The sequence below is a fragment of the Diplotaxodon limnothrissa genome, linkage group LG2, assembly GCF_057381915.1.
Source record: "Diplotaxodon limnothrissa isolate DT_005_m linkage group LG2, D_limnothrissa_male_GT1.1, whole genome shotgun sequence".
Taxonomy (NCBI): domain Eukaryota; kingdom Metazoa; phylum Chordata; class Actinopteri; order Cichliformes; family Cichlidae; genus Diplotaxodon; species Diplotaxodon limnothrissa.
This window is the reverse complement of record NC_140597.1, coordinates 29,203,986-29,229,989: the sequence shown is the minus strand read 5'-3', so window position 1 is coordinate 29,229,989 and position 26,004 is coordinate 29,203,986. Positions and strand designations below refer to the sequence as shown.

Sequence of the window (26,004 nt, the reverse complement as noted above, 5' to 3'; positions counted from 1 at the left end):
AACTGCCCTCCTTCCTCATACAACATGGCGCTGATGTTGGCACCGCTGAAATGCGGCATTCACTTTCAAAAACGAAAACTAGCGCTTCTCATTCGGCAGACGAGCTCGTATCATGTATGGAATAAAAGTCGTAATGAGCCGGGGGCTGGCCATGCACGCCAAAGCACATATCCGGTGAGTGAGGACGGGGCTGGTCAGAGAGGACACGGTGCTTTTAGCCACCAGGCAAGGGCAGAGAAAAAGTCTTTCTAAGTAACTTTCAGGAATGATACCTAGATAGATGATTTGTTTTCTGGTTTGTTAGAGAAACAGGCGGTTGTCATCTGTTAAAAGAGCCGTTTGGGTTTGCTTTAAGTAGCTGGCTAAGTAGCTAACCCTGCATTAACTTAACGACTTAGGTTACTCATGTTATGTCATAACGTCGTTATTAGTTTTGAATGTATGTCAGCTGAACGGAAATCACGTCAAAGTCAAACAGGCTTCTTAAAAATACAGTTCAATATGTGTGTGTGTGCGCGTGCAAAGTCTGACGCCTGTCAAAGGTCCCAGTCACGTGTTATCGGTCTTTACTGAAAACTTAGATAAGACCGTCCCACCCTGTCAAACCTAGGGTAACTGTCATGTCACGTAAACGCGCTGTCATAAATTATTTGGCACATTTACTGTTTTTAGAAGTTATTCATTCTTAGCTCCAACTCTTCCAAGTTGTCACATTCCCATTTAATGTGTCTGACACTAGAACGGTTCACTCTCACCTCATGTTAAGTATGCCGTTCATCTGTCATCTTCACATGGCAGGTCAAAACAGATAAGAGGGATGTTTACAGTCGTGCTGTGTCTTATAGGAAATGAAAGTATCAAACATGTTAACCTATTTCACTCATAGTCACTGGAGTCTTATTACAGGGTAGGTTTACGCTCAGTTTGATCTTAAATGAACCATACAGATGCTGTGTTTTTAAGCACTCAGGTCCTGCTTGATCCATTACTGTGCTTCAGTGTGGTATATCCTGTTCTCGGTGTTTCAAAACGTTTACCAAACCTTTATTTAAAACCAGTTTAGGCAACTTCTCTTCTGTTTGTTTGGTTTGCATAACCTTTGAACTCCGACTATGAATGCTTAAAAAATTTGCTGAAATCACACAATGAATTAAATATTTAGTACTTATTTGTTTAAATGATGTGAGCGTAGTGGTTTACCCATTTGCCTAAAGAGGTAAAAAATCCTCCATTTGATTCTGGGAGGAATCGAATATAGAAGGGAAGTGCATCCGGAGTAAAAACTGTGACAAATCAAACATGCACAGCTGCTCTTTGTTTTACATGATGTGAATTTTGGGTTATTAAATTTTACTTGCTTTTATTTACTGCTTTACACTTTCTCTCTGTGTGGTAAACATGATTATTGAAACATTTAGGAACATTGGTAAAATCAGTGCTCTTGTGTGTTTCAGTCAAGTTCACCTCCACACCTACGAACGGCAACATGGAGCACCAACAGGAGCGAAAAAAGTCGTCAGATTTTGGAAGCTGCAAAAGTAAGTGTGTATTAAGAAATAATCACATATTGGCGTCCTGTTATTCAAATTAATTAATATAGGGTAACAGTGAATTCCCCTTCCACAGCACTTACAGGTGACAGACAAACGGACATGTTGGCACGGAAATGCAGGCGGGGGACTAAGCGCAGACCCAAAAAATGTGGTGAGTACGGTACCGTGTTTTAATGATTACTTAGTGAAACTTTTCATGCTTGGATGACATGAAACCTTTAATTTTTTTTGTTTGAAAATGCTGACCATTGTTATTCTTAAGATGACAAAACTAAACAGTGTCATATCTGTGAATCAGTTTGGTGTTACGCAGCCTTAAAGCTGATTTAAACTGCTGCATTGAATCTACACTGTAGTTACATCATAATTGCAAATCCCTCTGAAACCTTATGCCGTAATCTAATGTACACCTACCTGGAAATGTAACCGCATGTTGCGTTGACACAGACTGTCTTATTGCTGGTCAAATGAGTTTTCTCTGTCAAATTGGGTTAGGGGGCTGAACTCTTAAACTCTTAATGGCTTCATTGCCTAATGGGCGAAACGCTAAAATAAGACTCCTGAGAATTTCACATATGTTATGTGACTTGAATAAAAGAGACATTCGTTTTACAAGAACTTGGGTTAGGTATTAATATTAACTCCACATTGAAGAGTTTAACTGAAAGCTGAGTTACATTTAATATTTCCAGATAAAACGAGTAACTGTAACGAAGTTGGGCCTTACAGAAACTTCAGTAGTGCATTAAACTGTTCATTTTAATCCTCCCTCAGCAGTGTCACACATTGCTGATTGTATTTGATTAAAAGCAGGTGCTGGGCGCACTTTCACTGTAATTTGTTAGGAGGTGCTGCCATACAGCAGCGTCGTAACATGGTGCCACCATATTGAGTGGATTAGAGGAATTACTGCATATTCTCCGGCCTGTGGAGAGTCCCTGTGGCAGATGTGTGTTGGAGCCAGCATAGCTGGCTCCAACACACCAGTGGGCTCTCGGCCTCAGCTGGGATGACAGCCCAGGTATCTCGTGGGACTTGTAGTGTCAGACTGGATCCCCAAGTCCACCTGGAGACTCTGCTGTCATCGTGGCTGCCATATCTCCTTGGGGACTCCTGTTGACATTTGATGTTCTACGTGCGTGCCCAGAGAGCCATCTTTAGGTTACTGGGATTGTCAACACTGAATGCTAAATGTATGGTGTTTGCCAGTATTGCCCAGTGAGGCACATTAGACTGTTAACATAGCAGTTATCCCACATATTTTACAAGGTGTTCTATTGAATAAATAAAGTTTGCTGCTGTGTCTTTTACACAGCTGAAGGAGGTGAATTCAGCTCAAATCCTGTCTGCGATGCTGTCTTACGTGTGGCCGAAGGATAGACCCGACCTGCGAGCCCGTGTTGCACTCTCTCTGGGCCTGCTCGCTGGATCCAAGGTAAGCTTAATTTCTCTTTTATTTATTTTTATACATATCATATAAAGAGAATTTAATTAGTTTGACTGGTGATTAGCCACATTACTTGGACTTACCTAACAACAACTGATATTTTTATCACATTACTTCTGCTTTATGCTTTGTGGATTTGTTCCACCCTGAAGAAGAAGGTTAGCTAACAGCTAATGCCCTCCCTTGTGACATTAGGAGCTAGAGCTGGGCGATATATCGAGTTTTAAAAAAATATCGATATATTTTTATACGAGATATAAGATGTGACAATATCTTTTATATCGATATAGTCTATGTTACGTTAAAGCTATACTTGTGGAGCCGCAAGTTTGCCTCTCTTTCGTCCACTTTTGTCTTTACGCAACGTTACTCGGCCTCGCCCCTCCTTCACTGAATACAACTCCCCCTCCTCCCCCATCGCTTCACCTGCAGGAAGCGACAAGACGGACACGGCAAATCTCCGTTAATGAGTTACTGCGCATCGACCCGTGCGTGGGGCTGGACGCCGTCAACGTGTTAGCTAGCTAACCACGCTAACGAGCTAACCACGCTAACGCCATGCAGCCCAGAGGCGCTGCACAGCCTAAAATCCTTTCATTTTCTCAAAAGTTGACAGCGCGCCTTATGTATGAATTCTGGTTGTGCTTGATGGCCGCGAACCGATTTTATGTGGTACACAGCGCTCAGCAATCTGTCAAAAAATGTTTTAGTACGACTTTGGTAAGCTACGGAGCTGCACCGCTTGATGGACTGTCAGAGCATTACGGCTACCGAGGAGCCTCGCGGAGTGATACGTACTGTGCTTCAACGTAATATTACCCTACTGTGTATAAGGACCATAAATGGCACCTGTTAAGAGACGTGGTTACGAAGAGGATTTCAAACTCAATGCTGTCAGTCACAGAGTAGAAGTTGGGAACAGAGCAGCTGTGAAATCTGTCTTTATTATTGTGCTCAGCGTCTTTTAGTTTACATTTTGACTGCACAATTGTGAGCTTTTTGTTATGCACAAAAACAACATTGTTTTCTTTTATTTATGGAGCATTATTATTTAATAAATGCTCATAATTTATTTTTGAGTAAATTTTATGTACATCTATGCTCTATGTTAATAAAAGTGCCTGTGTGACATCTGGGACACAGCTTTGACTAAGAACTCTCTTTTTGTTCTTACTTTATGGCTTTAAAAAAAAAAAAAAAATCGAGATATATATCTTATATCGCCATCTAGGTAAAAAATATCGAGATATGAATTTTGGGTCATATCGCCCAGCCCTATTAGGAGCCAGATATTCTTAGATGAAAGCAAGATACTTTGACAAAATAAATTCAGCTGATTGTAGACAGAGTTGTTAACTAGCACAAAACCCCTGCAGTCTTCACTCATCATATATTCCCACAGCTTCAGAGTCATTCTTGCATGTTGCTGCTCATTTTAATTTGTTACTGTTTTCAAAAGAGATGCATTTTAGAGAATTGGTAATTGGAAATGAGGATTATTAATTTCTCCCCTGGTAGATGTTTTAGGCAAGGACATCATCAGTATGTTAAGAAACAATTCGGTAAATCATGTACGTGGCTTTTCACAGTGAAACACAGTGACGAAGAGAGGTTATAATCCAAGGTTACCACTGGCTTCAGTTAAATCCACCATTATTAGTTATAACAGTCATCATAAAAATGTGTATTATATTTTACCAAAAAAAAAAAGATTAATCGAATTTGCAAATAATTTCAGCTCTGTTTAATTAAAAATGCTAAAGACAAGAAATCAGTTTTAAAAAGTGAGAAATTGTGTTTGTTTTGTTATGCATGCATGTGTCTTTTTTCAATATAATGTATAAAAACATGGGCAAAAACTTGAATGAATGCTAAAAATAATTCACACAAATACTAATTTGGCTTTTTGACAGCAGTTCAAGCAAGAAGTTTAAAAAAAAATTTTTTTTCTCAATATATAAAATCCAAAATATTTGATATTAAAATATTAACAGAACCTGGGGAAATCTGTGTGCAAAACCAGTGTTGAAAAGCCCTTTGTTTTTAAACCAATGTTATTGGTGTTACAGCAATGCTTGAACATTCTGATTGGCCTGGAGCGTTATGGCATCAGGTTAAGAGGGGTTACCAGTTACACTGTAGATTTCCTGCTGATTTCAGGCTTAAGAGAGGGCACAAGGGTAAACGTGCCATATCCACACTTTCTTTTTGAAAAGTTATGCTGTCATTAAACTAAAAAACGTTCACAGATTTCCAGAAAAATTGAATTTTTGAAATTCAGTACGTGCAAAAATGTAAGATCTGTGAAGCAAGTGTCATGAAAAAATGCCAGTGTCAAGCCAAGTCATTTGAATAGGTCTAACAAACTCTGTGTTAGGAAATGCTTGGTTTTATTATTTGCCACCAGCTTTTTTTTTTTGGCACTGTTGTTGTAGGATGAGACTGAAGTGAAAAGCCTGATAATGTGGATGTGAAGTGCTCTGAAGCCCAACAGATGAAATTGGGGTGTTCAGTATTGCATTCAGGACCTGCTTCATTCATTTTTAATGAAAACAAACCCCAACAAATAAACATTTACAACATGTAATTCTTGCAAGGGTGGCGTCAATTAGTCATTAATTATACCAGCATGTCATTACTTTGCAGAAAGTTGACCTGTAGCTTCACTTTTGTATACAGTGATTTTGCACATCCATTCATTTGCTTAACTGCTTATCCAGTTCAGGGTCAAGGGGTCGAGCCTATACAGCCTATCGCAGATGTCGTGCGACAAGGGGCAGGGTACACACTGAACAGGTCCTCAGTTTATTGCAGGAAATTATGTTTTTTTGTGTAAATTTGATGTATCGTCACTGTTTATATATCTTATTGCTTTTGGTTTTCTGTCATCCAGGAAGCAATTCAATTAATGAGTGTTAGGATTTCAAAAAAATTGTATCATTTTTGGCACACAAACAGCTGTACTGGTAGTTTTTTAGGATGAAGTTTTGCTTTGATCAGCTTGTTTTCTTAACTTTTTGAGAATTTACTACAGTGATGCTGTGTTACGAGATACAAGTGACTCTGTAGTTGTGTACTAAAAGCTACTTTCAGCTACTCACAAGGGGTCGCCACAGCAGGTAGCGCTACTGAAACACAAATTAAGCATATTAAAACGCTAATCTTTTTGACATATATATATTTATTTATTTTAAGAAAAAAAAATGTTCTTGCTTAATCAATTAACCTCTCAGCTCTGACCACCCTGTGTTTAAACATCATGAGTACTCACGATGGGTGATCACCTTTTGGTAAAGATCCCATGTGAAACTAAAACAGTCATGCATTTAAAACAGCGTCTTATGAAATAATTAATGGCATGCACCAATCATCGCGTGATGCATTCCCTCTTCATTTGTTGATGGTCTCTAATTTACACCCTGGAAAACAATCAGAAATTCACAGCTCCTCAATAACCGTGTCCTGCTGCCACTCAGCATGGCTCCCTCTAGTGTGTGCTAAAGAGGAGAGAGCTCATACATGCAATCCAATCTTCTCCTCCCTTTTTCCTGCTTGGCTGGAGTTAACCTTGATTTCTGCAGTATGTCTGTTTGAACTAAAAGCACCAGCAGTGTGGATGCAATTTTTAAATCAGCAGAATAATTATGCGGTTAAAGTGCATCACACCTCTGCAAGGGACATTATCGGTGACATTTTCATTTCAAATAAATGATTATATACTAGCTCTTGTTTTTGTTGCCCTCAAAGAAAGCCTTCTCTTTCTGCATGCCTTGCTATAAGCTTAAGCTAATTCTTTGTAGCCCGAAGCCTTTCTCCGCTACTTGACACAGCATCTCTATTATGGGATGACATACTGCGAGGTACAGATTGACATAGTGTCAATTTAATCTCCAGCACTGCTCGTTAATGGATTTGAAGAGCGCATCCAACCTTATCATGTATTAGTGGTAAAATTGAGGACATGTTTTGGCCCTGTGATAATAGGCTCAGGCTATTTTTGTGTCATGTTCTGTTGTCTTGGTAGCAAAGTGGCAGATATTGTTTTTCCTTGAGGGACTCAGAGGACTTCTATTGTCTGAGCATAATACCTAAGAGTATTAAGCAGGAACCCTTGAGATGTAGTTTTTGCACTTTAAATGGGCCATTATTAGGTGTCCTTCATACATCAGAGGTGGCACAGGTTTATTTCACATATGCTGGTCATATTTTATTAAATTTATACCCCACAGAATTCGATGGGGTAAAGGAACATAAAGTAACCCCCGTGTTAGAGGTTGAGATGTTCAAATGAAATGGTTTTTAAAAATGAAAATGCTTTGCTCTGTGATGCCGTGTTTTCTGTCTGTCCTAATGCGCAGCGGACCGCCCAGCCTGAGTCACACAGCTGTCCCTGTGCTTTTAATTAGCCCTAATAACCATTTCAATTCCATTAGCAGGAAGCACCAGCCTCCTCTCCAGCACCAGCACAGCCAGTCACAATGAAAACATATGCATGCATGCACACTACCCAGCATACCATACCATGCATACACATAACTGAATGCACCTGAATGGTAATCTTGGTTTTTACTTTGTAACAGTGGAGTTTTACTTTCTAGACCTGTGAGGTTTGCACACACAGAGACACCACAGAAAGCCAGAAAAAGACGACTCTGGACACATATGTCAGTTTAATAGGCTATTTGAAACTGTTTCCTCCTCTGAGTGTTTTGTCCCTCTCTCTCTCCCTTCCCAGATCACCAATGTGATGGTGCCCTTCATGTTTAAGTATGCAGTGGACGAGCTTAACCAGATGTCGGGACACATGCTGAACCTAAATGACGCGCCAAGCACTGTGGCTACCATGGCAACGGCCGTGCTGATTGGCTGTAAGTCCCAGACTTGTATTGCACTGGCAGGTGCCGCGCTCATCAGATGGGACTGTGGGACTGCCTATTATCTACAGGCTGACCTTTCTCATCACATTCATATCAATGCCACGGCACAACCTCTGCTACTCGCTCACATTATTTACATTATGAGCTTCGTTCTGTGTCTGAGTTCCTTTTAATCCTCACGAGAGGGTCGTGAGGATTAAAAGGACTCCACACTGTATATAAATGCCACTTGTTTTGCACATATTCAACTCTGTATATTTTATATATTTTATTATTATTATTATTATTATTATTATTATTATTATTTTATTTTATTTTTTTACTATTTAATTTGTAAAAATGTGTATACACACACACACACACACACACACACACACACACACACACACGTAGGAAAATATTTAGTATACACATCCAGAAATGCATACACTATTATATATTGTACATATATTTATTAGTTTCAGGTTGGCCATTCTTGTATTTTGCTCGTTTGTGTTGTTGTGTTTGCACATCTCTGTTGCTTGTGGGGCTCGCACACAAGAATTTCACTCGCATGTGCTGTGCCAGTGTGCCTGCACATGTGATGTGACAATAAAAAGTGATTTGATTTTGATTTGATTTGAGTGCTGAGGACGATCATGTATGATACCTGTGAGCTCTCAAGGCAAACAGAGGTGAATAGATTTATAAAGCAGTGGAGAAGAAATTGCAATGTCCTTTGAAAGTGGTTAGGTAGTTATTTTTTTCGTGCTGTGGCGAGGCCAGGGTTGCTTCTTTCACTTCTTTTTTTGGGGTCACCTTTTTCTTCTCTTTGTCTAAATGCTTCTGTGAGTACAAGAAAAAAGTCAGGAGTGAGATGTGAATGTGACGTGCCTTCCTGATTAGCGTAGGATTTCTGGGAACTGCTGCTGGAAAGCAGTATAAAATGAATAAACATGACAATACTAACAACCACTGTAAGTCACTGTGGCCTTCACTAAGATCAGCTTGTAAGCTCTGTATGCTAGCCCTGTAGCCACTTGTTCTAATAAGCCCACTTAGGTCTTATACACTAATACTACAGTTGAAGCACATGACGGGGGCTCAAGATGAGATGAATTGGGGTGACAAAGAAAAATGAATGAGGAAAGAAAATGAGGATGCTGTTACAAAAGGGAGATTTCATTTTTTTAAGATTCTTCTTTGTGACACAGAGGACACAGTGCTTGTAGGTTGCAGTGTCTGGTGTAATTTGGCTGAAAAGGGTGCACCGTGCTCATCCTACCTTGTCAGATGTGGACACATTGTTCATTAGATGAGCATTTCTATTTAACGCCACATTACAGCCCCACGAAGAGCGGCAGACAGAGCGATTATTGCCCTGACTTTGGTCTCAGCAGATGTGCCATGTATTCACACAACTCAGTGAAATCACCACAGGAAGACCACATGTCATTCAAACACAGACTAATATCAATTTGTGACAGTCATGCTAGCCATCTGCTTGTAAAACAATTTATGAGCAGTGTGAGAGCTCAGATGAACTGACTTTTCTTTTTAGTATTTAATTGGAGTTGCTATCGGACTGAACAGCTCAGTTTTCTTGCTGTATATTAATGATCCTTTGAAAAAAAAATCTTATTATTGGATAATTTCTTTAACATAAAGACATGCTTGCTTCCACTTCTCTCCTTCACTGAAAGTCTAGACGCTGCATTCAAATTAAGCCTGTTTATTGACAACTTGATCACACCTTAACATTTCATTCTTATAAAACCTTGTCTCTGTTGCTCTGTTCTGTCGGTATACACGCTCAATGCCTTGCTGAACACTCGGATACCCTCCCTCCCTTCAGTCTGCAGTGAGCTGGCCCGCTATAGTAGTGAGGCTTCAGACAGCATTCTGCTTTGTAATTACAGAGGGGAGACTGCTGCTGTAGCATTGCAGGGCTTGCAGACCAGAGATGATGCGAAAGACTTGTCTTGCCACCTCATACGATCCGTCTCCTCAGAGTAGTCAATGAGCCTAAAACCTGTCTAGTCTTAAGTGCCTCAATGTGCTGCGTTCTGTTTAATAGGACAAGACAAGTGTGGGTCATATTCTTGTTTTGCTGCCTTTTAACAGTCTCCCGTGCTCAGGATGGCAATAGTTTCTCACTTTCTGCAGTTTAAACCTCCCTGCTTTTCACAGCAGGTGTCCTAAACTCTCCATCTCCTCCGCTATCCCAGATGGTGCCTCACGGGCTTGTGCAGCCTTCTTCAACGAGCTGAGGAACACCGTGTTCGGCAAGGTGGCCCAGAGCTCCATCCGACGCATAGCAAAGAACGTCTTCCTGCACTTGCACAATCTGGATCTGGGTTTCCATCTCAGCCGACAGACAGGGGCGCTGTCCAAGGCCATCGACCGCGGCACGCGGGGGATCTCTTTTGTCTTGAGCGCACTCGTCTTCAATCTCGGTCCCACGGTCTTTGAGATGGCCCTCGTCAGTGCCATTTTGGTGAGTTATAGGTGTAAATGAAGACACAAACTACCACACAGTGTGCTTATGCATTCTTTTTCAGCTTTTACTTCTTATTGGTGTTGCTGTTTCAGTGATTGATGTTAACATCACCTTGCCACTCCTCATAGCCGATTTCCCGGAAATTAATTTCACAGATACTATCTCATTTACATTTTAAATGGAATATGAATCCCTGTGAACTTTTGGTGGGCCCATTAGTGCTAATGATGAAACCTAAAGCTTTCTTGCATCTTAATGTCCTCCTGTGGAGTGTGCCCTAAACAGATGCCCCTTCTTCCACTGAAAGATGGGCTCATCTTTTAGTTCGTGCTATTACTCCACTGTGGATGATCAGATTGCCTGTAACAAGTGCAGACTCCACTGGCCAAATAGCTAAAGCGTCATCATGAGTACTTCTTGTCTTTTCCTATTCATTTGTAACCATTGCTTTCACAGTGGAATGATCAAAAACAATACCCTCTGAAAGTACCGTGTGACGCTAATAGATTGGTCTGATGTGGTCTCTTGACTTTTATCACAGTGCTGTTGAATTACAGCATGTAAAAGATGCTTCTTCCTGCCTGTGCTTTTCTCCTCTGCAGTATTACAAGTGTGGCGGACAGTTTGCAGCAGTGGCCTTGGGTACCTTATCAGCGTATACCATTTTCACAATTCTCGTCACACAGTGGAGGTAGGATTGATGTTTTTTCTGCTTTTTTTCTGTGTCTGCCTGTTGTTCAGATTTGTAATCGCTTCAAAGAGATTCGGTTAACATTTCTGTGGCTCTCTGCATTGTAAAAATGCTCACTTTGAAATCCACAAATCAGCCACGATTAAAGCCATCGACAAATTACATAAGATTGATTACAATGCAGTGTTCTGCTGTAAGACCTTGGGTCCTAGCATCGATGTGGTTGTTTCTTAGAAAAGTCTCAACCACTTACAGAATGTTTTTGAAATTGGATGAATATGTTAAAAAATGTTTCTTGGTACCAGAAACTTTTTGATTTCCAATTACAACCAGTTTGTCAGACAATGTTTATCTATTTGCAAACAAAGTCTGCACAAATTCAGTTGGTTAAAAGGACTCTGACTACAAAGTGGTAATCAAAGACCAGAGCACACAACTGGAATATTTTGTGGCTACACTGAAAGCTATGAAATATTAGCTCTTTGCTCCAAGAGGCTAAGCCATCAAACGATAGTCGATGGTTTCCCAAATTGCCTAAATTTTGCCACCGGCCAAGTACAGCCTCCTTGTCAGCACCTCTGTCTGATAGTAACGGCCTCACATTGTCCACCCACGTTGGATAAACTGCTCATTAACTGCTAGAACATGACAAAGAGCCTCTTTTTAAAACTTCTCAGAGCCCAGTCTGTTCGAATGCTCATGAGATGTATTAAAACAAGCCTGATCCGTGGCAACACCAACCCATTACACATAAGGATTCGCCAGAATTTGCACCAAACTCCCGTTTTCTATCATTTTTGATAGGAAAAAAAAAAATCCAGTCACTGTTTTGATTTTCAGTTTGTCGATAATGAAATGCATGTAATAGCATTTCATTTTCAAAAGCAACTTCATCGTGGCAATAATGAGTAGACCAAATTTACAAGCTGTGCATTACTCACATTAAGGACTGGAATTACCAGTCACACTGAAGCTATTATTTCAAAGTAGGAAGATTTCTCCCAGGGAAGAGAGTCAGCAAGACTCTACTCTATTAAGAAAGAACTCCTGTGAACATTTAATTGATACTGTTGCATGTAAATTACTTAACCAAATAAATTTCAAATATTTACTTCAATGGAGCTCCAACTGCCAGTGTCACAGTCCGGAAAGGTCCATGACCCGGGTTTTTGTACTGATGCAAGTGACTGCCATGTTGTTCATGTGTCTGTGCACACAGGACTCGTTTCAGAATAGAAATGAACAAAGCAGACAACGAAGCAGGCAATGCAGCTATTGACTCGCTGCTCAACTACGAGACTGTTAAGGTGAGTTTTAAATGCCCCACACACACGCACCTGTACACACCTACCAAATCTGCTCCTTGAGCTGACTTTGACCAGGCACATCGATATTAACAAATGTGTATGTCACCATCTAAATATTTATATTATCTATTTGAGGTCTATAATACAGTGGCCCTGAGAGGCCAAACACCAGCAATAAGAAAAACGCTGCAAAAGCACTCAAACCTTGGCTTGGAGAATGGTTGTTATTATGTTAGACGAAATTTCAGGAAAATGATTTAAAGCATGCTTTTGTATATATGTATAAGGTCAGAATGTTTGTAAAACATGGATTAATTATTTCAGAATCATTTTTATCTGTCACAAAAACCTCAAATTATCCCAATTCATAGACTTGGAATTCTTTTGCATTTCTACTTGAATATATCAAAATATTTGATTACTTCTCTGTTGGTTATTCCATCAGCTATTTTCTTTTCAGCTCTAACACATTATAAAAGCATAATTTCCTGTGTTTTTACTTTTCTCATATTTCTTTGTCTTCATTTCTTCCTCTTAATTCTCTGCGGCACTCTTCTTCTCAGTATGAAATTGTCCACCATTTCTGTAAATGTCACTTCAGTAGCTACAAACAATGAGACATTTATCACCGGACACTCAGGACTATTTTCACGGTTTAGTCAATGGCCCAAATTGTGTCCCAATTATAGTTTTGGACTGAAAGGTATCTGCCACTGGGGGCTTTAAAAATATAATAGAAATGTCATCTGAAGACCTGGGTGGTTTATGAGTGAGAAAGAGTCTCACCTGCCTGATGTGATCAGTAAAGATTACTGTAAACTTTTCTCAAGGTCACATTACCTTAAAACTCTATCTCGTTCAGTTTTAAATCTCTTTTTAGGTAATCTTTTAGTACACAGCACAAACACAAACATAATCAGTGTCGCGTTTCATTGCTTCGTTGGCCGTTGCAGATATATTTTGGATACCATGTTATTTTCTTTGCCGTATTATTTTGCGTCCTGTTTTTCTTAACGTTTTGTTCTGTGTTATTTTGTGTCATCTGTGTCAATGCGGCCGGATTTAGCATCACTCTGAGCTGTGAGTGTGCATATGTAATTAGATCTCCGCCCACTCAGAAATCCGTTCCACTTTCACAAAGGGCTGGATGAGAACCTGAATACGGCTCCTTGCACTGCTTCGGTTTGTCCTCCATGCGCTACTTTCTAGTCTCGCTTATTTGGTGCATTTCCTTATATGCAAATCAGTGGCAGGTCTGTGTCCGCACAGCACCACTGCCGTTAGCTAGAGAAGCAAATCGCCCACTTAACCAGAGCAGAGAAACAATGATGCAAGCTAAACAAACAGCCGTGCAGCAACAATATTAGGTAATTGGCAGCAGAGTTGAGGAGGATTGTTATGATTATATTGTTGTTTTATGTGCCGAATTTAAGAGATGTGCAGGAGAGTGCTGGTGGCTGAGGCGCTTTCTTTTTTCCCCCCCTTTAAACGATAGCTGTATGTCTTAATCAGAATTAGTGCTGCTTGTGTGGTGTAACACTTAAAAGAGCTATGTGCACTCCGTTAGTAATCTAGGTGTCTGTGTAAGCTGCTACAGATGTAAACACAGAGGATGATGACAATGTCGGTGATGAAAAAGCTGCAGCAATTCTTGTTTAACTTGCACGGGATGTTTAGGCTTTTCTCTCTCTTTTTTTTCTTGTTCCAGTTGTCGAATAGTTGTAACATTTGTTGTGATTCTGCTATTACTGTTTTACTGCCAAATCTTCACCATGCAAAGATAAGGCAGCTGTATTGCTTTCCACATCCTTTAAAATCTAACGGGAGCAGATTAAGAGACAGAGACATGAAAAAGTGCTTTAGAGGCCAACTGAGACCCAGACTATGCCCAGAGCGGTCACAGAGAACAAATGCAGCCTCGAGGCAGGCTGCGCAAAAGTGTCTATCTGGCCGACACGGCTCTCCATGCTTCCTTAACCTTTAACCATTACCATATTTGAGTCTCTCCCTCTTTCACTCTCGACTTACTCTTTCATTCCTTTTGTGAATGTTCTCATTGTCTCCGTGGCCTGTGCTCTGTGTCTTAATACTTCTCATCTCTGCTGCAGTATTTCAATAATGAAAAGTACGAAGCTGAAAGGTATGATGGATTCCTGAAGATCTATGAGTCATCCTCTTTAAAAACCACGTCCACACTCGCCACGCTCAACTTTGGTCAGAGTGCCATCTTCAGCGTCGGCCTCACCGCCATCATGCTGCTCGCTAGCAAGGGCATTGCAGCAGGTGAGTGTGGAGCTTGGAAAGGTGATACGTAAATGTCTGTTGTGGGCTTCCGATTTCTTTTGAGCCATAAATTGAATTGGATCCATGTGTAAAGGTAAAAAAAAAACCCAAAAAACTTGCTAGACTGACTTGAGCTGAATATAACTCTTCATGCCAATGATTTGTGGTAAGAACACAATGGAAATAGGGTTTAGACATAAATAAGTTTAAACATCTCAAAACAAAATCAAATGGACCGATGAAACTGGAAAAGAAAAGTAAACTCTGCCTGAACTGCATAATAGAAACTAAATGAGAACAAAACACAGCAAGCATGAAAAAGTGGCATGAATAGGATATAAAATAGCTTTGATGCAGAAATTGAAATCACAGGGGGTGGAGATGGTTTGTCTACTTTCTCAGCTTGAAAGAAAGAGAAGGAGGAAAAAAAGGTTTGGCTGTTATTTATTTTTTTGGATCTTGCATCCAAAGACGCATACATGATACAGTAGAGCGAGAGCATGTGCATCGCTGTAAGCTGTTCTGTTGCTTTTCTATAGGTACGATGACGGTGGGAGACCTGGTCATGGTGAACGGGCTGCTCTTTCAGCTCTCCCTCCCTTTAAACTTCCTGGGTACAGTGTACAGAGAGACCAGACAGGCCCTTATAGACATGAACACTCTTTTCACTCTGCTCAACGTCGACACCAAGATAAAGGTAACTTATCGGCCTGTCACGCGCTTCTTCACATTTATTTTTTCTCCTCCTGACGGTAGAGAACGGAATAGGTGAATCAGAGCAGAATAAATGAATCTCCACAGAGTTGAATCTTAAAAATTGAAGATAAAGGCAAGTCCAAAATGTGATGAAGCCTGTTACCCATCCATTTTCTCCAGCAGATTTAAAAAAAAGAAGCGAGCGGTAAAAGATTTTAACAGCAGACTGAGTTTCTCTTATTGCTGCATGACTAACCTATGCACGTGTTGTAAAAAAAATGATAGGTTGCAGTCAAACATAGTAATTACGTGCTTCATGTGACTCAGGTGCTTCCTCGTCTATTGCCACTTGTAGTGCATGACATTGCTCGCTGCATTAATGCGATCAGTTTGGGGATATCATGGGAATTTCTTGTGGATCTATCGGCTGCTTACTTAGTGATTTATTCAGTGTTTTTTTAATTAGAGCATCCATAATTTAGTCTGAGTTTTGTAGTATATTAAAAGCTTTCTTTAAACCCCCTCCAAAAAAACTAGGCCTTGTTTGCCTTGTTTTTATAGTTAATTTCACTCCAGTGTTTCAGTTAATTTGTTGTGTTGCAATTATCTGTTGGACTATACAAATGATAAACTTGTTAACTTGCCTAATATTTGTGTTGTGTTCCAGCGCAATTATTGATTATGACTAGTGGTAGCAAAACAGACAGAAACAAAGGAGTGTCAGTGGGGAGAAATGAAAGGTCAAACTGCACTTAAGTGAATGGCTTTCTGTTAAAATTGCTACACTCATATAATTTTGGTCATTAGTGATTACTGAGTGCGCTTTCAAAGCACGGTATTGGTCTGTCTCATCCTGTGGTTACAGGAGAGGTTGAAGAAGCTGGCAGCCTCTTAAAGTAAATTTTTTGCCTTGTTAATGTTTTTTTTGTTGTTAACAAAAGCCACTTCTGCCTGCAGTGCAGCTTTCTCAGTGTCTCCTTTATTGTTCCCCTGCCAGCTGAGGGTGCAAATAACAATTCTATCAGTACTTCCTGAAAAATGACTAAAATAATGAAATAATTGTGGGATTAATCTACCACCAGTGCACAATTTCATCCTATAGAAATTAGGAACGTTTAGACAGATCCTGCTCTTTAAATTATAAAATGCCCAACATTTGTACAATTTCTAATCTGCAAACCTCATATTTATTTGATTTTCTTATTTCATGGGATGTTTCATTGTATGGATCGTTTTCCTTTCTTTGTTTTAGACAGCCTATGTTGCGTCAGAAGAGTGCACTTAAGTGCAAATGGGCACCTCCTTCCTAACAATACAAAGGCCATTCTCATCTGCAGCCTGTAATTACAGTCAGAGAAATGAATCTGTCCAGTTACTTTTCTCTCATCAGTAATATTCCTCTCCATTGTAATTCCCAGTGGAATGGCGCTGCCCAGCAGGCCATTACTGTCTGAGTATGTGGGGGTTTTGTTGGGGTCTTTTTTTGGTAACACACTGGCCAATTATGTAGATGTAAAAAAAATTTAAAAGTCTCCCTCTCTTGAAGCTGCAACACTAAATAAAAGACAAATTATTTTGGCTTTTTTCCCATGTCGCAGGGTGTGAAATTATCATCTGTTTATACTAATGGACTGAGAGTTATTTGTATTAATTGACTGAGGTGGATAGTGTGTGATTATGTTGCTATTAGGTGGTATAGACATTGAGCAGAACATGCTTTTACTCTGAAGCTAAGGACAGCGTTTTATTCACTGCTGACCTTGGCTGCATCGCCGCACTGTGACTGAGCTCAGTATGTACCGAAAGTTTTCACGCCTATTGATCCTTCAATCACTGTGAAGGGCAGCGTGTGAAGATTCATACGGCCTTTTTGAAACGACCTCTCAAATTTGCTGTGAATGTCTCGCTTTATGCAGTCCATGTAGGGTCCGTGCTCCAGCAGTATGCCTCTTTACAAGGTGTTGGAGTAATGTTGCATCATGTTAAGCCTTCTCTGCCAGTGGCTGTTCTGGATCCTTCCTTCTTTTTCCATTTTGCCTGTCTTAACCCTCTGATGGTGCGCTCTAGGAGAAGGATCTCGCCCCACCATTAACCATCACACCACAGGAGGCCACCATCCGCTTTGAGGATGTCTATTTTGAATACCTGGAGGGCCAGAAAGTCCTAAACGGAGTGTCCTTCGAAGTACCTGCTGGGAAGAAGGTGGCTATAGTTGGTGGCAGCGGGTCGGGGTAGGTAACCTTTCCGAGATCTGCGCTGTACGTTAAACCTTTAACCCAGCCCGTGTCATCTTATTTGCATGTCTTAGACAGTCTTATCACATATCATCAGTAGAGTGGGGGGTGTAGCTCCCCCAGCTCACAGACAGAAGGATGCTGACGATTGGTTCCATGTCTGGTTGCAGGAAGAGCACCATTGTGCGGCTTTTGTTCCGCTTCTACGAGCCCCAGCGGGGGAACATCTACATAGCGGGGCAGAATATCCGAGACGTCAGCCTTGACAGCCTGAGGAAGCTTTTGGGGGTTGTTCCTCAGGTATGAGAAAATCCATCACAGAAATAAACAGAAATGAAAAAGTGTTTTTATCAGCCACACAGAGATTTTTATTTATTTTATTTTGTGTTTTTGGCGGGGGTGGGGTGGTGGGGTCTGAACCTTCTCCTCCTCAGAAGAAGCACATGGACCTTTTGTCTCTAAGTGGTAAAGGTAGTAATATATTGTTAGTGATTAAGCACAACAAGGGGGCAGCAAAGAACAATGTAACATTAACCATTAACAATAGCATTCAGAAATGAGCTGAATTCAGTTTGGTTTTCACTGCAGTGAGCTCAGAGGCTGATCTGAACAGATGGTACATGCACATATTTTTGTCATTTGCTTCCTTCACGTTCTCCTTCTTTGTAACTGCAGTCTTCTGTTTCTTTCACTGCTGCAATTAAAAAAAAACCAAAAAAAATAATCTCTGAAGCCTTATTTTTTTCTTAACTGTGTTTCTGTCAGGATGCCGTTCTGTTCCACAACACCATCTTCTACAACCTGCATTACGGGAAAATCAACGCCACGCCAGAGGAGGTCTATCAAGTAGCTCGTCTAGCAGGCCTCCATGACGCTATCCTCAGGATGCCCAATGGCTATGACACCCAGGTTGGGGAGCGGGGCCTCAAGCTGTCAGGTTAGCTGCATCATTATGCCTGCTGTTTAAGTACGCTCTTTCCATGCAAGCCACGGAAAAGCCTTGTTTTGCTTTTTTCTGGATGGTATACTACACTGGAAAAAAGAAAATCACACCCATTCTCTTAATAATTTGCACGCTAATAGTTCCACATTATAATATAGTAGTTATACAGAAATCTAAGACTGGCTGTTTCTCTTGTTTGTTTGCTTTTTATTATTTTCATTGAGGAGTATCCACTGGTTCCATTCATTTATTTTAAAATCACACAAAAAAAGAATGATTCATGACAAATGGAATTTTCTAAGAAGAAAAAAAATGGGCTTCTTATTTAGTTATTTATGTTCAAACAGCTAAAAGTCCAAAATCAAAACCATTGTTGAAACCATTTGTTGGAAAATGTTATAACAATACATGTTTTGAGCCCTATTTTGCTTAATCAGTTATCAACTACTTTTTGTTTATGTTATTTCACTGGATTGTAAATTGTATAACTTTATAAATGTTTAATTAATAGCGAAAAATTGATTTTTTTTCTAAGATGAAAATATAAACGTAACACAGTTTAACTGACTATATACACTTAGAAGCCACATCATTAGGCACGCCTTGCTAGTACTAGCTTTGACCTCTTTTTTTGGTCTCAGAACTGCCTCATTTCTTCATGGGATGGATTCAGAAACATGCTGGAAACATTATTTTGGTCCATATTGACATGAAAAGATCTCACAGCTGCTAAAGATTTTTCAGCTGTGCATTCATGATTGGAATCTCTCGCTCTACCACATCTCAATGGTGCTCTGTTGCATTGAGATCTGGTGACTGCGAAGGCTGTTTAAGTGCAGTGGAATCACTGTCGCGTTCAAGAAACCAGTCTGGGATGATTTGAGCTTTGTGACATGGCACATGTTATCCTGCTGCAAGCAGCCATCATAGGATGGATACAATACGGATACAATAGGGATGGGTATCGTTTAGGTTTTATCCAATACCGGTGCCAAACCGGTACTTTTGAAACGGTGCCGGTGCTTAAAGAATGGAGAACACAAAATCGGTCCAAAAACCTCTCATGTTCAGCTGTTTTTTTGTAAAAAGATAACAATGTTAGCCTTTTCTGCAGCTATGGGGCATATATGGTATCACTCTTGGCTGGAAGCAGTGCTTAAACAATGGAAAAAACGCAAACTTTATCCAAAAACCGCTCATGTTTAACTGTTTTCCACTTTTTCTTTGGTCATTTTAGCCTTTTTGGCCAGGGTGAAGGGAGTATCTGCCATCAAACAAGAAGACAGCCGCATGTAGCTATGATGATGTTTGCTAGTTCACCTTACATGCATTAATGTAATAACGTGGTTAGCCTACTCAACATAAATTACACACGAACAACATTAAGCTACTCACGCAGAGAAGAACGGCTGCTGCTGCTGCCATCATCATCTGTCATCATTTCTGCTACACTGGCAGGGCTAGGGGCCAGGACTCTCCTCTTCGTGTTTTTGGGGGATGTTGCTAACTCCGGGTCCGATAACAGGCACCACACCCGCAGCTCGGTGTGAGGTCTCACAGCAAGCTATCAAATACGGCGCATTTCTCGGCTTTTAAAAAAAACGCTATGCGTCGCCAGGTGTTTCATCGGATTTGAGGTGTTACCTCCTTTGACAGTATCACAGTATCAGCTTAAAGCACTTGTTACAGGCTGCTGAGTTTGCATATTTTGCTGTGAAGTACAGCCAGACTTTTGACCGCTTTGCCGTGGTCATTTTTAATCTGTAGCTCTGCTCTAAAAGAACGTACGTACCTGGCCCCGCCTACTAGCCTCAGAAACGTAAAATGATTGGCTAGAATCTAAAGTGTATCACAGCTCAGGAAAAAAAAGCACCGAAATAAAGCACCGAAATGTGCGCTGCTTTTCGGTCTGGTTACCGTTTATGTCAGATGGCACCGGATACCGGTACCCATCCCTAGTCAGCAACAGTACTCAGGTAGACTGGTGGCTTTAAACCATGCTGTGTTGGTATTAGCAGGCCCAAAATCTGCCACCATTTCACCCCATCACTAGCCTGAACTGTTGATACGAGTCAGGATTGTGCTGCTCTTCTCTTCGTTGCCTTCCTATCAACTCAGAGCAGTCTGACTATTCCCCTCTTATCTCTGGCATCAACATTTTCATCCAGAGAACACAGGATATTCTCTCTCGCTCTTTCTTTTTTAAGATCATTCTCTATAAACCGTACAGATGGTTATGTGGGAAAATTCTCAATATATCAGCAATTTGTGACCAGCCCATTTGACACCAACAGCCATGCCACGTTCACTGTAACGGCTGCTCAGTTTGAACTTCAGCAGGTCATCTTGACCGTGAAGTAGGGCAGAATAAAGAGATGAAGCAATAAGTTCTCATTGTTATTTAAGAGTTGCACATGTTGTAGCTTTTCTTTCAAATAAATTCTGTTGTCTTTGTTATCAAATTCAATGAAATGAGCACATTGTTAGAAACATTAGTTTCAGCATAGTATGTTTATATGAAAGTACCATGAATGAACCAGGAGCATTGTATCATATAGCTGCTGAGCTGACTTTCCTGACATGTCGCCTCTGAGCATGGCTTTTTGAAATAGTTTTAACTGTGATTAATCTCTCGCTGTACTGTCATTACTTCAACATTTTCTTCAATTTAGAGTCTGAACTTGTTTAATGGCATGTTGCCTTACAGTTAGTCACCCTCATTTGATCTACACATGACTGTGTAGTATTAGGTTCCTAGCATCACTGTGCAACTCATTTAGCCCACGTAAACACACATAGTGTGAGCATTTTCACTCAGCATTCAAGATGCAATTACTGGCAGCACAGATTTCTTTATGTGGAGTGACAGAGTGAGTGAGAGAATGGACAAAATAAAGACGTGACTAACTTCTCATTAATTTCACTGCGGCTGTACGTGACAGCTGCCTGTGAGTTTGCGAGAGGAGGAAGGGAGTGGGGGGTGGGGGTGGGGGGTGGGGGACGAGGAAGGAGGCAGTCTGGGCTCTCAGACTCCTAACTTTCTTCATTTCTGTTCTCCACTGCCAGCAGTATTTACTCTCCCCGAACACCGCTCGCTTTCAAGTGGCCGCACACGGCTCATATGTAATAAAGGCAAAGTCAGGCACAGCGGGAGAAATCTTTGCGTCCTGCTGATTTTTCTTCACAATTAAATCAGGTCTGGTTTTTTTTCCTTTCTTTTTTTTTTCTTCTTCCTTTTCTTACCAGACTGAAACGTGTAGCATTGGTATAGTCTAGGTGTTGGCCCTCAGTTTGAGGTAATTATCTAGCGAGAAGGGTCAGACAGAGACTTGCAGTAACGCGTATTTCAAAGGTTTTGGCATTCGCCTCGCTATTTATGACGTCTGGTTTGTTCCAGGAGGGGAGAAGCAACGGGTCGCAATCGCACGGGCGATACTAAAGAATCCGCCCATCCTCCTGTATGACGAAGCAACCTCCTCCCTGGACTCCATCACTGAAGAGGTCAGTCTGACAGTGACAGACACTAGCACCAATTTCTAATATACCCACAAATGCCCGCTCCCGGCTGCACGCACACATTAGCATGTCTGCATACACATTTAACAGAACAAGCACCCACTCAGTCACCTGCTGTAGGTACACAATAATTCAGCTCATTCCTGCGTCACATACCTGCTGCGACATACACCCGCTGCACACACACACACACACGCACGCATACCACCCCCATGTTCTCCCTTGCCACCTGCCACTGTTTTCTCCTACTTAATCTCCAGCTCAGCTTAAACCACACAGTCTTTGTAAATGTTACATTTAATGAGAAAGTTCAGCACGCCCTCACTGAACTTCAGGGAAAAGAGTGGGGCAGTAGACGTGGTTGTTAATTGAGTTTTTTATTTCCTCTCTCTCTTGTTTCTCGTCATGATGGTGTTTTTAAATTATCATATGTAAACACTGCAAAGAAAAAAGCATATGGAGGTGGATGTTGCTGAGCAACATTGTGTTGACTTAGCTTCTCTTTCAAATCAAAAGTTTGCGAGTACATTTCATATATTTCCTGTCATTCATGCTCTCTTTTTCCCCCCCCTCCTCCCTTTCTTTTCAGACCTTTGTTATTGCAAACTTGGAAATATTTTCCTTTGGATTACGGGGGTACTCTTGTAAAGCTTAACAGTGTAGTAATGTTATTTGTCCTTGTGTGCATCCAGAACATCCTGACTTCAATGAAGGAGATGGTGAAGGACAGGACGTCTGTGTTTATCGCCCACAGGCTTTCCACCATCGTAGACGCAGATGAGATTATAGTGCTCAATGAGGTGAGAACTCAGCCATTTATTTTTTTTACTTGATCTCATTCTGCCCTGATTAACATCTTCAGGTGTAATGCAATTTCATACGACTGCTGAGTGTGCCCAAGTATAAACACACAGTGTGTTAATTGCCAGTCCAATTAGACGATTTTACATTGAAGGATGATGACCCGCACTGCGTGACCCCCAGTGCACCGCTTGTGCCAGCAACTAGAAATAAGTTAGCAAGTCGTCTGTCTCTCTCCTTTCTTTTTCTTTTTTTTTTTTTGGCACTCATTTATTTACCTTTCTTGAATGTACGTGATAAAAACATGCTTTGTTTAGCTTCTCTCATTAATTTCAACAACAACAGGACACTGTTGGTAGAAGTGAATGTATTATTTTCTCCATAAGGGCTCATTAAACCAGTCAGACTCAACTGGGTGTTTTGGTCAGATGGCGTGTCTTGTTTGTCTCGGTGACTAATAATGTATGGGCCAGCTTCCCAGACACTGATGAGGCCCTATCCACGACTAAACATGTCTTTCCGCGGCGCTCGCCATACAAATGGCTTTATGCGGTTTTTCGGTCAGATGCGTTTAAGTCAGGGTGGAGGTGAGCAGCGATACTTGGTGTGCTTTGCTATTGTGTGCTGCATTACAGAGCTGTCCCAGCTGCTTGGGCTCGGAGACGTTGCAGAGCACAACACAGTGAAGTCAGTTATTATCTGGAAAGAAAGAGTTCAAATAAAATGTAACACAGGTGAAGTGACATTTTCCGCCAGCGCTCGAGTCAGATGGGATAAAATGAGAAGAGGCTCTCTTTGAACTGCGGCGAGTTGAGCCTGTGCCGTTCGTGTTTCCCGAGTCAGATGGCGGGGATCAGAGGGTCGTGGCGAGGAGGCATGTTTGCGTGTGATGTCGCCACGGCGTTTGCTAGTGTCACCAGCAGAGGACTGCCTGGGGTGCTCATTAAAATAACGAGCGGAAGCAGTCACATGTTCATCCTGGGTGCACTAAAGATGATGCCAACACCTCTGCATGCTCATGGGCGGTGGGGGGAGGGGGGTGCTTTCATTTGTGTGTGACTGTGTGGGAGGGCTGTGTGGCATGTGTGTGGATTTGCGTGCGTGTCTGCGTGTTTTGCAAGAGGAATGCAACAGTTGTTGGGGAGGCGGCAGGGATTCTTATTGGAGGGGGGGGGGTGTCTGCAGAGAGAGTGGCCGTGAAGAGATGCTAGCTATGATTCTGTGTTAACAGCCCTTTTTATTGTCCTGTGAAACCCCCCACCCCACCATTTAGACTTTATTTTTTCCATATAATTTGGTTTCCTTTTCTCTGCTTAGGGTAAAGTGACGGAGCGAGGCACCCACCAGGCTCTGCTCAGCACCGCTGGCAGCCTATACGGAAACCTCTGGAACGCTCAGAACAGCAGAATCCTGAACAGCAGCAAGAACTCGGCCGAGCCGCGGGCCGAGCGGCTGTCCCAGAAGGAGGAGGAGAGGAAGAAATTGCAGGAGGAGATCCTCAACAGTGTGAAAGGCTGTGGGAACTGCTCCTGTTGAGAGAAGCTGCCACCCACCATGTTTGTTCATCCCTCACAGATGGCCTACACTGGAATCCCTGGTCTGCGTGCTATTGGGCAGGCGGGTACATCCCCCACTACCCCACTACCCAAAACCCTGTTATTATGACTATCTCTCCTCCTCTCCATGGAAATAAAGGCCAGCGCTCGCCAAAATGGAGGAGGAGGAGCAGGAACAGGGAGCAAGAGTGTTTAGCACTGGCTGATGTCCAGAGAGAGAGAGAGAGAGAGCTTATATGCCAGTTGTCTCAGCTGAAGCAAAGCATAAGAGACCTTGTATATCACATACGTGCGTGCAAGACATCTGTTAGTCAACATGGTTGCCCCCTCCTCCTCATTTTTTTTTTTGACATCAGGTTTATTGACATCTTCCTCTGCTCTGGAAACAGATGAGCGTACATGTAATGACTTTCATATGCCTTGATAATGATGCAGTTTGTATTGATATGATTTTTAAAAACAATTCTTTACAAAAGGAATGAAACTTAGGTTTGGTTTTTATATATAAAGGGTGTATACGTGCAGCAGGCTGTGCTGCAGTATGTTTGCCCGTCACGTTGTTCTCGACATTTATTCTGAAAATGTGAAGATGTGCAGATGATCTGATCCCAGTAGAAGGTGATATATGTATATTTTTTATCTTGTTTGCACGAGTTATTTTGTGCAAACAAGTTCATTATCCTGTTCACACAATTATACGATAAAACTGACTTGTGGAACGTCAATGCCTTTGTACATCATTTAGATGGCGGCACTCAAAAAAACACTGAACAGCTCCCCCGTGAACTGCTCGTATGTCACGGTCACTTTCATGTAAGCATAACACTGAGACTAAGAGGAAGGAACTCTAATAAATCATGGACGGGTCTCACTACAATTTGAGCTTCATTTACAGGTAACATCTTAAAAGCATTTTTTTAACCATCATATCCCTTAGCCTTGGTTGACAAGCCTCTTCTGATGCAGTTATTTGGGAAGATTGATATTTTTTTGAGCGTATGACCAAAGTAAAGACTCTTTCCGTGTGAAGGTTACGTGTAGATTTGGAAAGACGGACAGTGCACACACACCCTCTCTTTCTGAGGGTTGCTTTAGTTACGAAGCATTTTTTTGTTTGGACCATTGCTATAATTTATCTAAAAATGAAGAAATTTATCACTGGGTGTCTTTCACACTCTGCTTCATAGTGCTTTGGACTATGTTGGTGTGTTGGTACAATTCAGATTAATAAATGTTGGCTTTTCTCTAAATAACAATGATGTCGGCTCCATATGCTTGTTCTGTTTTTAATTTCAGAGCTATGACGATGTATAAAACAAGATTATAGGCATTTATTTTTTCTATCATGGTATCGGGGTTGACACGTCTAAGAGCGATCACAAGATGACACTCAGAGCAGTGCACATTTCTTAGTCATTGATTTTTACTTTTTTAAAGGAATAGTTGTGAAATGTGCCTGTTTCCCAAAAGGTTTAGAAGAGACGTTTAAAATCATATGTGGTTTAAAGCTACAGCAAATTAGCATGTCTTGTCTAATTAGTACAAAATATATACATGTGTTATATGTTTTGTTTAGCAGCTGTTTTTATGCCAGACCAGTTCTCAGTCGTGCAACACATAA

The 26,004-nt window shown here is 41.2% G+C and overlaps 1 protein-coding gene across 1 annotated transcript; it reads left to right on the top strand.

The window, feature by feature from the left end:
- Window positions 1–5: 5 nt before the first annotated feature.
- Window positions 6–25,615, top strand: abcb7 (ATP-binding cassette, sub-family B (MDR/TAP), member 7). The gene is made up of 16 exons (XM_085361915.1): window positions 6–174; window positions 1,455–1,538; window positions 1,627–1,704; window positions 2,869–2,988; window positions 7,736–7,868; window positions 10,085–10,353; window positions 10,959–11,047; window positions 12,267–12,354; window positions 14,463–14,637; window positions 15,177–15,334; window positions 17,401–17,564; window positions 17,738–17,867; window positions 18,333–18,504; window positions 21,908–22,011; window positions 22,719–22,826; window positions 24,145–25,615. Exons 1-16 carry the CDS (start codon window positions 25–27, stop codon window positions 24,361–24,363), a joined length of 2,241 nt encoding a protein of 746 aa, XP_085218041.1. The 5' UTR covers window positions 6–24; the 3' UTR covers window positions 24,364–25,615.
- The last annotated feature ends 389 nt before the right edge of the window (window positions 25,616–26,004 follow it).

Excerpts from the sequence above, each read along its gene's own strand:
- abcb7 (XM_085361915.1), top strand. The coding sequence starts at position 25 with ATGGCGCTGATGTTGGCACCGCTGAAATGCGGCATTCACTTTCAAAAA. Across the intron at positions 15,335-17,400 it reads ACGTCGACACCAAGATAAAG|GAGAAGGATCTCGCCCCACC; the intron begins GTAACTTATCGG and ends GGTGCGCTCTAG. Across the intron at positions 22,827-24,144 it reads AGATTATAGTGCTCAATGAG|GGTAAAGTGACGGAGCGAGG; the intron begins GTGAGAACTCAG and ends TTCTCTGCTTAG.